General features: G+C 37.5%; 1 protein-coding gene across 3 annotated transcripts in view; it reads right to left on the bottom strand.

Annotated features, from left to right (window-relative positions):
• Window positions 1–17,500, bottom strand: part of LOC130242195 (interleukin-1 receptor accessory protein) — a 60,157-nt gene that overhangs the window by 21,434 nt on the left and 21,223 nt on the right. For all 3 annotated transcript variants that reach the window (XM_056474223.1, XM_056474225.1, XM_056474224.1), the window contains 3 exons: window positions 7,769–7,857; window positions 876–1,158; window positions 71–257 (listed from right to left, as the gene is read on the bottom strand). In XM_056474223.1, the coding sequence (XP_056330198.1) occupies window positions 71–257; window positions 876–1,158; window positions 7,769–7,857 (559 nt within the window). The remainder of the gene's footprint in view (window positions 1–70; window positions 258–875; window positions 1,159–7,768; window positions 7,858–17,500) is intronic.

Here is a 17,500-nt window from a genome sequence, read left to right as displayed (position 1 = left end):
TGGACACTGTCAGAATATTCTACCGGCCCATGCCTTGTGTTGAGTGTGTGTGTATCTCTCTGGGACTCACGTGGTACCAGATGACGGAGTGTGTGCTGTTGGGCAGTGTGAGTGTGTTGAGGTCGGGACATTGCAGCTTGCGGTCGCTCTGGATGGGGATGGTTATGTTCAGATGAGCTTCAGCTTTGGGGTCACAGGGGCCTTCCCGATGAACAACCTCCAGCTCCACACCGATCTTTACACATGATGAAAGATTACTGAAACACACACACACACACACACACACACACACACACACACACACACACACATATATATATATATATATATATATATATATATATATATATACATACACATATACATACATATATATATACATACATACATACATACATGCATACATACATACATATACACACACACACATACATATATACACACAAACACACACAAAGAAAACAAAATGAATCGAGCTGCATGATTTAGTTATGCTACAGATCAAAATACTGATTTTCCTATTTATTTAGATCAAAATATTACATATTTACCAATAAATTTGAGTAAAAGTTTTTAATTATTTATATTACGCTGTTGTTATGTTCAAGTGTTCTAGCCTTTACATTTTGTTCATATCATAAGATTAAGTAAGTCTGATATATACTGTTTATACACACATATTTATACACACAAACACACACATATACATTTATATACATATATATACACACATATATATACACATATATACACACATATATACATATATATATACACATATATACACATATACACATATATATACACATATACATATATACATACACATATACATATATATATATATATGTGTGTGTGTGTGAGTGTGTGTTTACCGGAGCATGCAGATGTAGAGTCCTGCGTCCTGCGCTGCGGCCGGCTGGATCCACAGATACTCTTTCTCTTTGTGCAGTGTGTGCAGTTTGAGGTTGATGGGCTGCTCCAGCTCTTGTGTGTGTGTGTGTTGGTACCACAGCAGGGACAGGCTGCTGTTCTGAATCTGACTGTAGTGGTAGAGCGTCGGGTGAGAAAACAGAGGACATAACAGCGGCACCACCTCGCCCTCATACACCCGCACCGAACCCTCGCTCCGCACACCCCAGTCGTAACACTGCACATCTGAAGAAAAAAAAAACACACACAAACACGTCAGTCGGTGTGTGATGGTATCAGATTTTTTTTTTTTTAATTAATTTTAGATTCGTTCGTACACCCGTCACAACACTGCACATCTGGAAAATACACACACACGTTAAACTTTATTATAAACTAACGATGAGTCAAGGCATGCGCTAATCAAAAACTAACTTTAAATACAACGTAAGTCACTTGAAAGGGCGACACGGTGGTTCAGTGGTTAGCACTGTCGCCTAAAAGCAAGAAGGTTGCTGGTTTGAGCCTCGGCTGGGCCAGTTGGCATTTCTGTGTGGACTTTGCATGTTCTCCCCATGTTGGTGTGGATTTCCGCCAGGTGCTCCGGTTTCCACCACAGTCCAAACTTGAATAAACAAAATTAGCCGTAGTGTATGTATGGGTGTGAAAGCAAAAGTGTATGGGTGTTTCCTAGTGCTGGGTTGAGGCTGGAAGGGCATCCGCTGCGTAAAACATATGCTGGAATAGTAGGCGGTTCATTCTGCTGTGGCGACTTCTGATGAATAAAGGGACTAAGGCCAAAAGAAAACCAATGAATGAATGAATGGAGATAGGCCATAGCCTATGAGTGTGTGAGAGAATGAGTGTGTATGGGTGTTTCCCAGTACTGGGTTGCAGCTGGAAGGGCATCTGCTGCGTAAAACATAAGCCGGATTAGTTGGCATTTCATTCTGCTGTGGTGATCCCTGATGACTAAAGGGACTAAGCCAAAGGAAAATGAATGAATGGATGAATATATTGTATTAAAAACATTCATTTTAAAATATATAAGCAAATATATAAGCATTTCACAGTATATTTGAAGCTTTGTTGAGCTAAAGACTCAAATCTAAAAATAAAATCTTAATTATAAGGTAGTGTACTCGAACGAAACATGACTAATATCTCCATTATATCACCTCAGCTATGAAACCGACACGTAAGGGCAGTAAAATTTACTCTGCATGAGCTCAAACCCTTTTGCACACACACACATTATTGTGTGCAAATCAATATCAGGTAATTGAGCTATCAAATTTATGACATGGACATGGTGTAAAAGTTATAACAGTGGAAAAAAAAAAGCTGAATCAATTACAGCTTAAAACTCGCCATCAGCAACTAATTCATCAATATAAAGTTAATACCCAAGCATGCTTTTTCAATACCTTGCTCTTTTCCTCTCACACACACACACACACACACACGCAGCATGCAAACAGACACATATTTATGCAAATGTAATTTCAGTAAAATAATGAAAGATAAGGTGATCTGTATGCGTTTAAATGCTGATTCTGCTAATGTCAAAAAGTCTATTTAAATAAATTACCATGCAAAATCAAACTGACACTGCACAACAAACACACACACACACACACACACACACACATTTTTTCATTCATAACATGCACAAAAATGCATATGCCGCTTCTATCCAAATAAACATACAAAAACACACTCAAATACTGTACTCACACACCCACTCAAAACCTTTATCTACATACATAGAAACGCACGCACGCACGCACGCATGCACGCACACACACACACACACACACACACAGACAGACAGACACATGCACTCACAAACATAGGAACGCTAACACACACTTACACATGCAGGCACACACACACACACACGCACACACAGATATTCATACTTACTCTCTCTCAAGCACACTCTCATCCATATCTATAAATCAGTGTACATAAACATACCTCACACACACACTCATACACACATGCAGGGATATGCACACTCCCACAAACTCACACACACAACCTAACACACTGACTCTCACAAACACACACACACAGGCAAACACAAACTAACACAGACTCTCTCACACACACACACACACACACACACACACACGAACAAATGGAACACTTTTACACATGCAGGCACACACACGCATGCACACACACACACACACTAACACACAGACTCACTCACACATGCAGGCACACACACTCACACAAACGCACACACACACACACACACACACACACACACACACACACACACACGCACACACACGCACACTTACACAAACTCACACATGCAGGCACACACTTACACACATTAACTCGCAGACTCACACACACGTGCGCATACACACACACACACACGCAGGCTGATATACGCACACTCTCACAAGCTCATACACTTGCATGTGCAGGCACACACACAAACACACACACACACACAAAAGCAGGCATATGAACTCACACATGCAAGCACACACTCACACACATTAACACGCAGACTCACACACACTCTCACATGTGCGCGCGCACACACACACACACAGGCTGATATAAGCACACTCATACAGTATAAGCTCATATACTTGCATGTGCAGGCACACACAGACACACACATACACACTCATTCAAACTCACACACAGGCACATGCATAAACACACACACATACAAACTCACAAACAAACAAACACACTCATAGACAAACACACAGGCGCACACACCCACAAGCACTCATACAAACTCACACACACTCTCATACAACTGCAGGCACATGCACACACACACACTCACGTGCACACACACACATTGGCATAGGCACTCTAACACAAATAGCACACACTTACACACACAAGCACACAAACTCGCACACATTCCCCCACACACAAACACACACACACACACTCACTCAGGCATGTGATGTCAGGATGTGTCTGTAGGACGGACAGAGCGAGTGGTGGGCCGGCCACTCGCTCTGTGTGTGTGTGTGTGTGTGTGTGTGTGTGTAATTGGTCTGTCACTTTCCAACAGGGAGGGGATTAGTCTTCCTATTAAGAGTGTCTTAGTACCAGCGTGTGCACACACTGCGCAGCATTATAAATGACCCCCTTCTGGAACAATCCATTTCCCGTCCCGCAGCGAGAAGCCTTTTTAATTAACCCCTGCTTCCAGAGGTGCCGCGGCCCATAATCCCACGACCGCACTTTACACGCACAAATATTATGACATATAACAGCACACACACACACACGACACACAGCCGCGGGGCGAACACGGGAACCGCTGCTGCTGCACTATTACTATTGCAATACCAGCTCTAATTGATTTTCCTTTTGGCTTAGTCCCTTTATTAATCAGGGGTCGCCACAGTGGAATGAACCGCCAACTTATCCAGCATATGTTTTACTTCTTCCAACTGCAACCCATTACTGGGAAACACCCATACACACTCATTCACACTCAAACACTATGGTCCATTTAGCTTATCCAGTTTTCCTATAGCGCATGTGTTTGGACTGTGGGGGAAACAGCCAAGGCTCAAACCAGCGACCTTCTTGCTGTTAGGCGATTGTGCTACCCACTGCGCCACCGTGACACCGTAGAAGCTCTGATTCTTTCAACAATATAATTCCTCAAGCAATGGAAGCTTCATTCGGCTGCCACTAAAACTGCTTAAAATATTGCATGAATAAACACTGAAATAGGGCAGAACGGTGGCTCAGTGGTTAGCACTGTGGCCTCACAGCAAGAAGGTCGCTGGTTTGAGTCCCGGCTGGGCCAGTTGGCATTTCTGTGTGGAGTTTCTCCCTGTGGTGGTGTGGGTTTCCTCCGGGTGCTCCGGTTTCCCCCACACATGCGCTATAAAGGAATTGGAGGAACTAAATTGACAACACTATGCATGGGTGTTTCCCAGTACTGGGTTGCGGCTAGAAGGGCATCCGCTACGTAAAATACATGCTGGAATAGTTGGCGGTTCATTCCAATGTGGCGACCACTGATGAATAAGCTACTAAGCCAAAGGAAAATGGATGAATAAACACTGAAATAAGTCAGTACAGTGGCTCAGTGGTTGGCACCGTGGCCTTACAGCAAGAAGGTCGCTGGTTCAATCCCGGCTGTGTCAGTTGGCATTTCTGTGTGGAGTTTGTATGTTCTCCCCGTGCGCTATAGATGATTTGGATGAACTAAATTGGCCATAGTGTATGAGTGTGTGTGAATGTGAGTGTGTATGGGTATTTCCCAGTACTGGGTTGCAGCTGTGTAAAACATATGCTGGAATAGTTGGCAGTTCATTCCGATGTGGCGACCCCTGATAAATTAGAGACTAAGCTGAAGGAAAATGAATAAATGAACACTGAAATACTGCATAAATAAAACTGAAATTTCATATCAATAAAACTAAAATATCACATAAATAAAAACAGAAATACTGCAGAAATAATTTACATATAACTGATGAGAGCAACAGTCAATCTGTCATGCATTTTTACAATGAAGAAAAATAAGTCAGAATTATTAGCCCCCCGTTTATTGTTTCCCTAATTCCATTTCTAATCATAATAGTTTAATAACTCATTTCTAATAACTGATTTATTTTCTCTTTGTCATGATGACAGTAAATAATATTTGACTAGATATTCTTCAAGACACTTCTATACAGCTTAAAGGGATATTTAAAGGCTTAACTAGGTTAATTAGGTTAACTAGGCAGGTTAGGGTAATTAGGCAAGTTATTGTATAACGATGGTTTGTTCTGTAGACTATCGGAAAAATATATAGCTTAAAGGGGTTATTAATATTGACCTTAAAATGTGTTTTAAAAATTAAAAACTGCTTTTATTTTAGCTGAAATACAACAAATAAGACTTTCTCCAGAAGAAAAAATATTATCAGACATACTGTGAAAATTTCCTTGCTCTGTTAAACATCATTTGGGAAGAAAAAAACAATTCAAAGCGTGGCTAATAACTCTGACTTCAACTGTGTGTATATATATATATATATATATATATATATATATATATATATATATATATATATATATATATATATATATATATAAATTGTCATGTAAACATAAATGATCAAACATACAGTAGTGTTTGTTTGTATATACTTAATAAATACTTAAACTTATACTTAAAAAATAAATTAAAATGGTAGTTAATTTCTGAAACTGTAAGGTAATAACAACTAAAACTGAATAAATAAATAAAACAAAAACTATATATATATATATTGAATGAGTATATATAGTTTTTGTCATTATTTTTATTTATTCCGTTCTAGTTGTTACTACCTTACAGGTTCAGAAATTAACTTTAAATTTATTTTTAAAGTTACATATTTATTTATTAAATAAGTACATAAAGTTTTAATTTTTAATTTTATTAGTTTTTTAGTACCTTAAACACACAAAAGTTTTCAGAAATTAATTATTTTTTTACTTTAAAATTTAACATGTAATTTTTATTATAACTATTTGTTTATTCAGTTTTAGATTTTTAGTACCTTAAACCGAATAAAGTTTTAGTAATTAATTAATTACTATTTTTTTTTAATTTAGGCTTTTAAAAGTTATTTATACTTATTTATTTATTTATTAAATTAATGTGTGTATTTATAGTTATTATTATTGCTGTTGTTTATTCAGTTCTATCTTTTAGTACCTTGCTATCTTTAGGTTTTAAATGTATTTTTATTTATTCATTTATTTATTTACTTGTCTATTTATTCATTTATTAAATGAGTATATATATATATATATATATATATATATATATATATATATATATATATATATATATATATATAAAATTGTTTGTTTATTTAGTTGTTTTTTTGTAAGTTTTTAAAGTTATTTTTATATAGTTGTTTATTTATTAAATAAGTATATCGTTTTTGTATTCAGTTCTAGTTTTTTAGAACCTTAAACAAAAAAGTTTCAGAAATGAATTGTAATTTTTATTTGTTTTTTAAAGGTTATTTTTATTTATTTTTTAATTAAATAAGTATATATTTTTATTTGATTTTTGTTTATTCGGTTCTATTTTGTTAATACCTTAAAAAGAAATTAATTGCTATTTTGTAATTCAAGTGTTTACTTACTCCCAGGGCCATTTATATTGAAGTTGATATTTAGCCGCACCATATTGGTGTTTCGTAACATTTATTTATTTAACAGGTGAGTTGTAGATATACACTACGGACAATTCAGCTTACCCAATTCACCTACAGCGCATGTCTTTGGACTGTGGGGGAACCCGGAGCACCCGGAGTAAACCGGAGCACCCGGAGGAAACGCACGGCAACATGAGAACGTGCAAACTCCACACAGAAATGCCAACTGACCCAGCCGGGACTTGATCCAGCGACCTTCTTGGTGTGAGGCGACAGTGCTAACCACTGAGCCATTTATTTTTTTATTACATTTGGTTGTTTCAGTTTCATCTCATAATTGTTCTGCATCTTTTAAACAACCAATAGAAGAGACCAAAAAAATAAAAACCCAAGTCTCTTGTCAGCCGTATAACCATCCCCAGCTGATCCATGGTCTGTTTTCTTCATTTATTTCTGTGTTGTGCGTGATCAGCAGTATCTCTGCAAATGTAGATGTGCACTGTGTGATTGAAGCTCATGCGCACAGACCTCTGGAGACGCCTCTGCTGATTGGATCAATTATTTAAATGCGAGATCTGATTGGTTGCTGATAGATTAGGAGGATGGATATAGTCTCCGGGCGAGGGCGAGAGAGAATTCATTTTACATTCATTTTAAATTATCCAGAGACCGACCAATCACAGCCTCCTAATCCGGCAGGGCTCTCACCTGATTGGACGTCGTCTTGATTGACAGATGAAGAAAAGCCACCCATCTTTAAAAGGCAGAGACAGAGGAGAGTGAAGAGCAGCTTCATCCTGGACAGAGAGAGAGAGAGAGAGAGAGAGAGAGAGAGAGAGAGAGAGAATGAATGAGTGTGAGCCTGTATTTCATCAGACGGTTTATTATCAGACTCCATAAAGCACTGCTGGAGGTGTTTTTACTACACGACAGCTTTAAGAGTGCTGGAGCAGCAGGAAAATGAAGGAAATTACAGACAAAATTGATGCACATCCTCAAAATGAAGGCGTTTGCTGTAGAAATTGGAGTTAAAAAGACGACTAGAGTTTATTTCTAGAGTTTATCCAGTAACTGCAGATACAGTTGAAGTCAGAATTATTCGCCCTCCTGTGAATTTTGTTTTCTTTTTCAAATATTTCCCAAATGATCAATGCAAGGGATTTTACACAGCATTTCCTATAATATTTTTTCTTCTGGAGAAAGTCTTATTTGTTTTATTTCTGCTAGAATTAAGCAGTTTTTAATTTTTTAAAACCATTTTAAGGTCAATATTATTAGCCCCTTCAGCAATACTACAGCAGTGCTTCCCAACCTTTATTTGCCTGAGACCCCCTTTTCCCCTGGCCCCCCTCCACAATTAATGATATTATCGCTCATTCAAGTCTGCAGTAGGTATGTCAAAAAAAAAAGAGTTTGTTATTATATCTAGTTATGTTTATGAACAAATAATAGCCTAACGTAAAATATAAAAGCAAAACATCAGTGTGCATTTTGTATTGGGTACACGTCGTCTGAAAATGTCTTACTAATTTGGACGGTCTCATGCATTCGTTAGCAAGAAATTTGGTGCAGATAAATCACTGTGGCTGGGTCAGGGACTCTTTGCTTCGAGTAAATGAAATAAAACCATAGTTCAGGTTTCTTGGTGTTTCTAGTATAGCTAGCACTGTGAGCTTCCTCACCGGGGTCTAGTATGCTTGGGTCATTACTACTAGATGCGAATCAGTAAGACTCTGTGTTATTTGTGGAGCACAATTTACAAATTTGTCAATTTTTTGGTCAGCCAGGGAATAAAATGAGCAAAGGCAACATGATCGTTATTTTCAATAATTTAATTTATCGTTCATTTTTTTTCAAATATAACGTGACCCCCCACAGAGCTTGCTGAGGCCCCCTAGTGGGCCGGGACGCCCCTGTTGGGAACCACTGGTCTACAGAACAAACCACTGTTATACAATGACTTGCCTTATTAACCTAGGGAAGCCTTTAAATGTCACTTTAAGCTGTATAGAAGTGTCTTGAAGAATATCTAGTCTAATATTATTTACTGTCATCATGACAAAGATAAAATAAATCAGTTATTAGAAATGAGTTATTAAAACTGTTATGATTAGAAATGTGTTGAAGAAATCTCTATGTTAAACAGATTGGGGGTAAAATATATAATTATATATATATATATATATATATATATATATATATATATATATATATATATATATATATATATATATATATATATATATATATATATATATATACACACATATATATATATACACACATATATATATATACACACATATATATATATATATATATATATATATATATATATAATACAAGGGGGTAATAATTCAGGAGGGCTGATAATTCTGACTTCAACTGTATGTCTGAATGTGCATTAGTATTTCATTATTTGCATAATTACCTTGGGGATAAAACCACATAAAATACAATTTTATTTTATGATAAACTATTTTAAATGATAATAAACGAATTAGGGCAGCACGATATTGGAAAAATGACACGATGCAATATTTTGTAATATTTCAATATGAATACAATTTCACTAGATGAGTTGAATAAATGTTTGTAAAGAATCTATCATTTTAGATTGACTGGGAAGATTCTGTAGGGGAGTGCATAAAATATAATAATCTACATTCATTTTCTTTTCGGCTTAGTCTCTTTATTAATCTGGGTCGCCACAGCAGAATGAACCGCCAACTTATCCAGTACATGTTTTACACAGCGGATGCCCTTCCAGCTGCAATCCATTACGGGAAACATCCACACACATATAAACTACAGCCAATTTAGCTTACCCAATTCACCTATACCACATGGGGGAAACCGGAGCACCTGGAGGAAACCCACGCAAACAAGCGGAGAACATGTAAATTCCACACAGAAATGCCACCTGACCCAGCAAAGGCTCGAACCAGCGACCTTCTTGCTGTGAGGCGACAGCACTACCCACTGCTCTACCGTGTCGCCCATAAACAATCTACAAGCAAAGATAAATTAAAAAAAGAAATATTTGCTAATTAAATAAACAGTTTTATTGTTTTCCAAAGATTCATTCATTTATTCATTTTCCTTTCGGCTTAGTCCCTTTATTAATCAGGGGTCGCCACAGCGGAATGAACCGCCAACTTATCCAGCATATGTTTAACGCAGCGCATGCCCTTCCAGCCGCAACCCAACACTGTGAAACACCATACACCCTTGCATTCACACATACACTACGGCCAATTTAGCTCACCCAATGCCCCTATAGCGCATGTCTTTCGACTGTGGGGGAAACCGGAGCACCCGGAGGAAACCCACGCCAACACGGGGAAAACATGCAAACTCCACACAGAAATGCCAACTGACCCAGCCGGGGCTCGAACCAGTGACTTTCCTGCTGTATATTTCACGTTGTTTTTGAACCTAAATAAGGACTAAATGTATGTTGTGTGTAGTTTTTCTGTAGTTGGTAAAATATCGGAGACTGTAAGGGTCTGTGTGTGTTCATATATGTTGCATTTATTTATTTATTTATTTATTGTATATAATTGGCTATTATCATTGATCTGCAGTTATAATCAAATCATGTTCATAGAAAGGTTAGTAATGAACATTTATACACAAGTATTTATGTGTATGAAGCATCTGTTTTGTGAGAAGTGCTTCTCATATGATATGTGAGTGACCTGTACAGCTTTACTGTAGACATTTTCTCGAGCGAGAATGACGTCGACTGAAACTTTCTGTCGTACACCACGCCCACCAAAAGGGTACCCTTGGTAGAGGAAACACAAGCCTGATAAAGGTGACCCGTACCAACCCAAACCATACCATACTGTACCAGTCAATGGAAACAAGACTTTGATTGATATAATGTTCAACCAAACACAAGTGGTCAGAACACAAATGAGTCACAGGTGATGAACGTTTAAGCGTTTCTCTCTAAGAAGAACCAGTCTAAGCAAAATGCTAGCAGGCATTTGTAGCTCCGCTCACACTCCACCTCTTTGCCCTTATTTGGTCACCCCCGGTGGGTGCGATGATGCACGAACAAAATGGCGACAGTTGACTACGCCTACTTCTTGCTTCATTTGCAGTCTTCAGAAACCTATGGGTGACGTCACGGATACTACTTCTTAATATTTTACAGTCTATGACAGGGATGGGCAAACTCGATCCTGGAGGGCCGGTGTCCCTGCATAGTTTTGCACCAACCCTAATCAAACACACCTGCTTGTAGCTTTCTAGTGATCTTGAAGACACTAATTAGGGTGTTCAGGTGTGTTTGATTAGTGTTGGAGCAAAACTCTGCAGGGACACCGGCCCTCGAGGATCGAGTTTGCCCATGCCTGGACTAAGATGTAAATATATATTGAAAATGTTTAATTAAATCTACAAATAAAAATAAGTAATTTAATGTTAAAAAACTATGAAAAACTGTTCAAATTAAAATTAAGAACCAAAGTTACATAGAGATATATAAAAAACTAATAAAAATGACAAAAGCACACTCTTTAAGTGCATTCTTCCATTCAGCTGATTACTCTGAACATATTTATATTAAAATATTAAATGCATACCTTACAAACAGCAAAAAATAAATAGCTTAAAAATAGCAAAAATAAACACTGTACAGGTTTTTACACAGATTCACACACTATTTGTAAACAGTAATGAATGATCAAATGCTGGCCACAGTAGCAGTGGAGATCTAAAATCTTAAATGCTCAAACTGAACCCTGTGCCCTTCAATGACTGAATGAAGGATTCTGTGCCAGGAAACACACACAGAGAGAGAGAGACAGATCGAGAGAGAGAAGCAAGAGATGAATAGTGTTGGACAGCAACTTCTCTTCACTGTCACCCTGCAAACATACATTACTGGTCTGTAATGGGACCCCACCCACCCACCCACCCACACACACCCACACCCACACCCACACACACACACACCACCCACACCCACACCCACACACACACACACACACACACACACACACACACACACACACACACACACACGTGTTTTCTAATGCCCTATCCCAACTCACACCTAAACAAACCCAAACATATTTTGTATATTAAATTATACAGTAGTTATATTATAGTAAGAAATAGTATATATTATAGTATATTTCTTCTATAGTAATATATATATTAGGGTTGGGTCGACCAATTTGGTATGGTTCGATGTCTAACGTGAAACATCGTGATGGACAATGGCATCGTCGTCGTAGGAATGAATTATTTATGAATGAACAGTTACCACCTGTCAATCATTTTTTCCAAAGGACTCTGGCATGAATAGGCAGAGTGATCTGTGACGTTATTAATGGCGTTGACAAACTTGGTTGGTAAAAAGGTGCAAAACCAACAGCATCTGAGGTTTTCACTAAAATGACTAAGTACAAGCATGAAAGCGAAAGATTGAAGCAGTGTACTGACGCTGTGACACTTTACCTGATAGATCAAAGAGTCATTAGACAGAGACAAGATTAATTAAATATCACGTTTAACAGCATGAGACGCGATCCGGCAGTACATCCTTGATAAACTGCGCGATGAGCACTGCTCTCTGGGGTTTTGAGCTCAGAGCTGACTGCCTGGAGCTCAGACGTGTGCATATGCTAGAGCGGATGACAGAGAGTGTGTGTGTGGGGTCACGTGATGTGCATTTCAGCGGTACAGTGTGGCCAGAAGGCTTTTCATAAATGCTAGGTGAAACACCAGTGTGGACATGGATCGTTTTTGTTCTAAAATGCCAAGACGTATTAGTGTAAACGGTGCTTAAATGTGTGTTTTCGCGAGAGGTGCTGCAGCGATGGGGGTGGAGCGAAGGATCGCGATGCCGGCTCAGCATCGTGATGTCTATCAGCCATCGGCGATGGACAATGGCATCGTCTATTGACCCAACCCTATTATGTGTAAAGTATATACATACACACATGCATGCACACATGTTTGAGAAAATGTTTATTCATATTTAGATATAAAATATACATGCATATGATACAATATCAATTGAAATATCTACAGTATTGTTTTGTACAGTTTTGTTTCTCTTTATGCGTGTGTGTTTATATTACATATATATAATAAATATAGATAATACACATTAATTATGCCAAAACAAACTATTACTATACTATTACTATTATTTTGGATGTGATTAATCGTGATTACATTACTTACAGTATATACAGTACACTCAAAGACACACACACTTATTTTTGCTGCTTGTTTAAACCACTATTAAAAATAGGCTGAATTAAAATTATTCTTTAGTTTTTTGGGGGTAATCTTAATTGTTTTATTCCATCTTAATTATGTTCAATCCACTTAAATTTGTAAATATGTACATGCATGGTGCCGGAATACTTTAAGCCCTGGTAAGATCATGTTTATTACTAAGTAAACTAAATCAAAATTATATTTTAATTGAACACATCTGATCACATAAGGTACGCACAGAAAAGTCTGTTTAGTGTTGTGGAAAGGCAAAGCTGAATATCTGTGGTTAAACTGCCACCCAGCGGTCAAAAGCTGCTGGCGCACCAAGTACCGCTGTCGCCGCGGTATGAATGGCGCCAAAAGGAACACATTGAAGTAGTAACATCTGTAGGTAGCGTAATCATTTTGTGTTGGGACAACATGAAGGAATTGTTTGGAACTGAGCATTTTTTGCAGTGCGCACGTACGCACACACACACACACACACACACACAATAATAAACATAGATAGACAGAATAATTTGTGAATTAATTAGTTAGAGAAGGTTTGATGAACTGAATCATCTGGTTATTTGACTCAACAAACTAAATTGTACTATTTTACACACACACTCACACACAGCCCTACTGACATCTGAGTCAAAGCCAAACCGGGAGCCGCTTCCAAAATAATTCACACAGCGAACGATAAATATTCCTAATGCTTTCAGACTGTGATTCATTATAAGAAATCAATGGGTTAAAAAGCCTTTAACTTGACGATTTAACAGCCTAATATCACATATTTAATCCAACTGTGAAGCTGTGAAGTTGGAGCATTTTCATCACCATTGACTGAAGATTATTATATTTTTTTATGATTTGAACTTTTTATTGATTTTTCTTGTATCAAATAATGCACATGAATATCAAATAGAGAGCATTAACAAAAAAGCATTAACATAAATAAATACAATAAAGAAATAACATCATATAAATTAAGTAAACCAAACCAAAACACATACAATAAAAAGAAGAGAGGAAAAAAAAAAAAGGGGGGGGGGGGGGCGTTGCTAATATCATAGTCTTAATTATTATTTAGTCTCGTTACATGTTTGCTAACATTGTGAGTCGCAGAAATTTTGAAATTTCCCCCATTTATCAAAATAAATTTCAAATCTTCCATGTAAACTGTAGGAGAGTTTTTCAAAAGCTGCAACTCGTCCTAACTCTGAGATCCACTCGAAGATCGGAGGTCTTATTTTACAATCACCCGTCTGCCTAGCATGATACAGCTCTGTATCCACTGTGATTCAGCTTTATTCATGTGACTTGTGGGACAGGGGTCACCAAGTATGTTTAAGCTTGGGCAAAAGTCATACTAAGATTATTATTTTTAAATATACTACTTAAAATTATAACGTATTATCAAGTAATCTATTTGAATATGCAATTTTTTTTGTTGCTAAATATTACAAATGTTACAAATGATAACTTACAAATTTATTTTTAAAAGCTAAATATTTTTTATTACTACTGTTTATTGCTAAATAATGCATTAAAGCGACTATAATTCAATTGAGAAATTTGTGAATATGCTTTTTATTTCTTAAAATATGCACAAAACTAAAATTTAAAGCAATCTATGTCAAAAAAATTTAACTAAATTTTTTTTTTTAAACAGCAAAACTAGTGTTTGCTGAAATTCCATTCAAACAATTGACCCACCCGAAAACCGCCATCCACCAATCGTGGCTTAGCAACCGAAGCTACGCGCAGGAGGTCTGTCAAGCTTTCGAGCGAGGGAAACAAGCCAAAGCATTGTGCATATGGATTGTGCAAATCTGAAACCCAGTATCCTTAAAATTTGGACTGGGTGGTGGAATTTTTTTCCCTTTTCAAAACCTAAAACCCAAGGGGAGAAATGCCAGAGTGGATCAAGCTCTGTGAGGGGCGCTAAAAAGTGGAGTTAAGTTGGTTTTGTTTTCGATATTCCTGACACATTCAGTGATAGACGGCAATAACTCACACACCTCTTACCCTAAACAGATCTAAACTGTGTTTCCTACAAAAATACAAAGCAGGTTATATTTCCCAGCGGTCTTTTTCTTTTTTTCGTTCGATATTATGAGCACTGCTACATTTAAGCCCTCGCCATAGTAGTCATACTAACAGCAATCATATTTCCATCTGTTTCAAGCTATGAATATTTGAAATTGCATAACACAACAAAACAGAGATGTGGTTACAAACTGAGCACGTACGATCAATATACTTCACCCGCAGCTGTTTTTCAGTCATTTATAACCCTCATGTCCATGTCAGAGCTACAATTCACTGATGTTTTCATCTGTCTTTTGGAGATTTAGTCATTGGGGATGACTTTAGAGTGGGTTAGTGTCTGCTTTTTCTGCTTTTTATTTGATGATGAATTATTATTTGCTGGTAGGGAAAATGTATTTGTTCACTTCTGCTGTTTATACTTTGATTTGCATTTCAGTTTATTTATTTATTCCACTGAACTGCTAATTAGAATATAAACTAGATAAAGAGCACACAAACATACTGACAGTAATAGGTAACTTACTGTACATTGTTATGGGTCAATGATGCCTATATTCGGCACAAATCCCTCGATTTCCCCTTTCTGGCTGCTCTTTCTATGAATGAATGATGTAGAAGCACTGTCCATGTGTGTTTCCTCGTCGGTTAGTAACGATATATTTCATTGCACAACAATAGTCTATCAGGCTTTTTGGCTAAAAATAGAGAAATAACGGTTTAATTAGTTATTAATAGATTATTTTTAAATGTCACCTCTCCTGCTGTGCATAAACTAAGCTGTTGAATGGTCAGCGTATGAGGCGGCTAGGCTAAGCTACCTTCAATTTTGATTGAATAATTCTCTAATCGGTTGCCTATTATGCCGTGAATATACCCCTGTAATGCACCCTGCAGTCCTTTTTTGTCTGGCTTTCTCGGATATCTCACCTGTTCACCAAAAATGACTAGTTATATCCCTGGGAATGTCTGACACCGGCGCATACGTATTGTAATAGATGTGCCAGGCACGAAAGCTTGAGAGGCGTAGCAACAGTAACCAAGGAGGGCGGGGCTTAGCGAAGGGTCAATTATCAACTGGTTTCATTTTAAAAATGCACAAAACTACAATTTGCACTATAATCCATTTGAACAATTAGCAAATATTTTTTTTTTATAAACTGCATGCAAAACTATCATTTATTACAATGTCCATTTAAACTATTTACACATTTCATTCATTCATTTTCTTTTCGGCTTAGTCCCTTTATTAATCTGGGGTCGCCACAGCGGAATGAACCGCCAACTTATCCAGCATATGTTTTATGCAGCGGATCCCCTTCCAGCTGCAACCCATCATTGGGAAACACATGCACACTTATTCACACACACATACACTACGGACAATTTAGCCTACCCAATTTACCTGTACAGCATGTCTTTGGACTGTGGGGGAAATCGGAGCACCTGGAGGAAACCCATGCGAACACAGGGAGAACATGCAAACTCCACACAGAAACGCCAACTCACCCAGCCGAGGCTCAAACCAGCGACCTTATTGCTGTGAGGCGACAGCACTACCTACTTCGCCACTGTGTCGCCCCATTTACACATTTTATCATCACTAAAATAAATACATTTAATAAAATAATTAAATATGCAAACACTCACGCATTGATTGTAATATACATTTAAACAATTTGCAAAATGTGCTGTGTAATATTAATATTTTAAATATAATATCCTAATATATTCAAACAATCTGCAAATAATTATTTTAAATGTAAAACATGAAAAAAAATAAGATTCATTGCACTTCCTTTGTATAATATTCAAATAATCTGTTTATATTAAAGGCCACATGAAATCCCAATGTTTATTTTGCTAGTGCACTTTGTTTTTCTTTAGGTGAACAATTCATCTGTGGGCGGCACGGTGGCTCAGTGGTTAGCACTGTGGCCTCACGGCAAGAAGGTCACTAGTTTGAGTCCCAGCTGTGCCAGTTGACATTTCTGTGTGGAGTTTGCATGTTCTCCCCATGTGTTGGCGTGGGTTTCCTCCGGGTGCTCCGGTTTCCCCCACAATCTAAACACATGCGCTTTAGGTGAATTGGGTAAGCTAAAATTGTCAGTAGTCTATGTGTGTGAATGAGTGTGTACTGTATGGGTGTTTCCC

Source organism: Danio aesculapii, chromosome 15, assembly GCF_903798145.1.
Source record: "Danio aesculapii chromosome 15, fDanAes4.1, whole genome shotgun sequence".
Taxonomy (NCBI): domain Eukaryota; kingdom Metazoa; phylum Chordata; class Actinopteri; order Cypriniformes; family Danionidae; genus Danio; species Danio aesculapii.
Note: the sequence above shows the minus strand (reverse complement) of the source record. Positions and strands in the feature narration are given on the sequence as shown.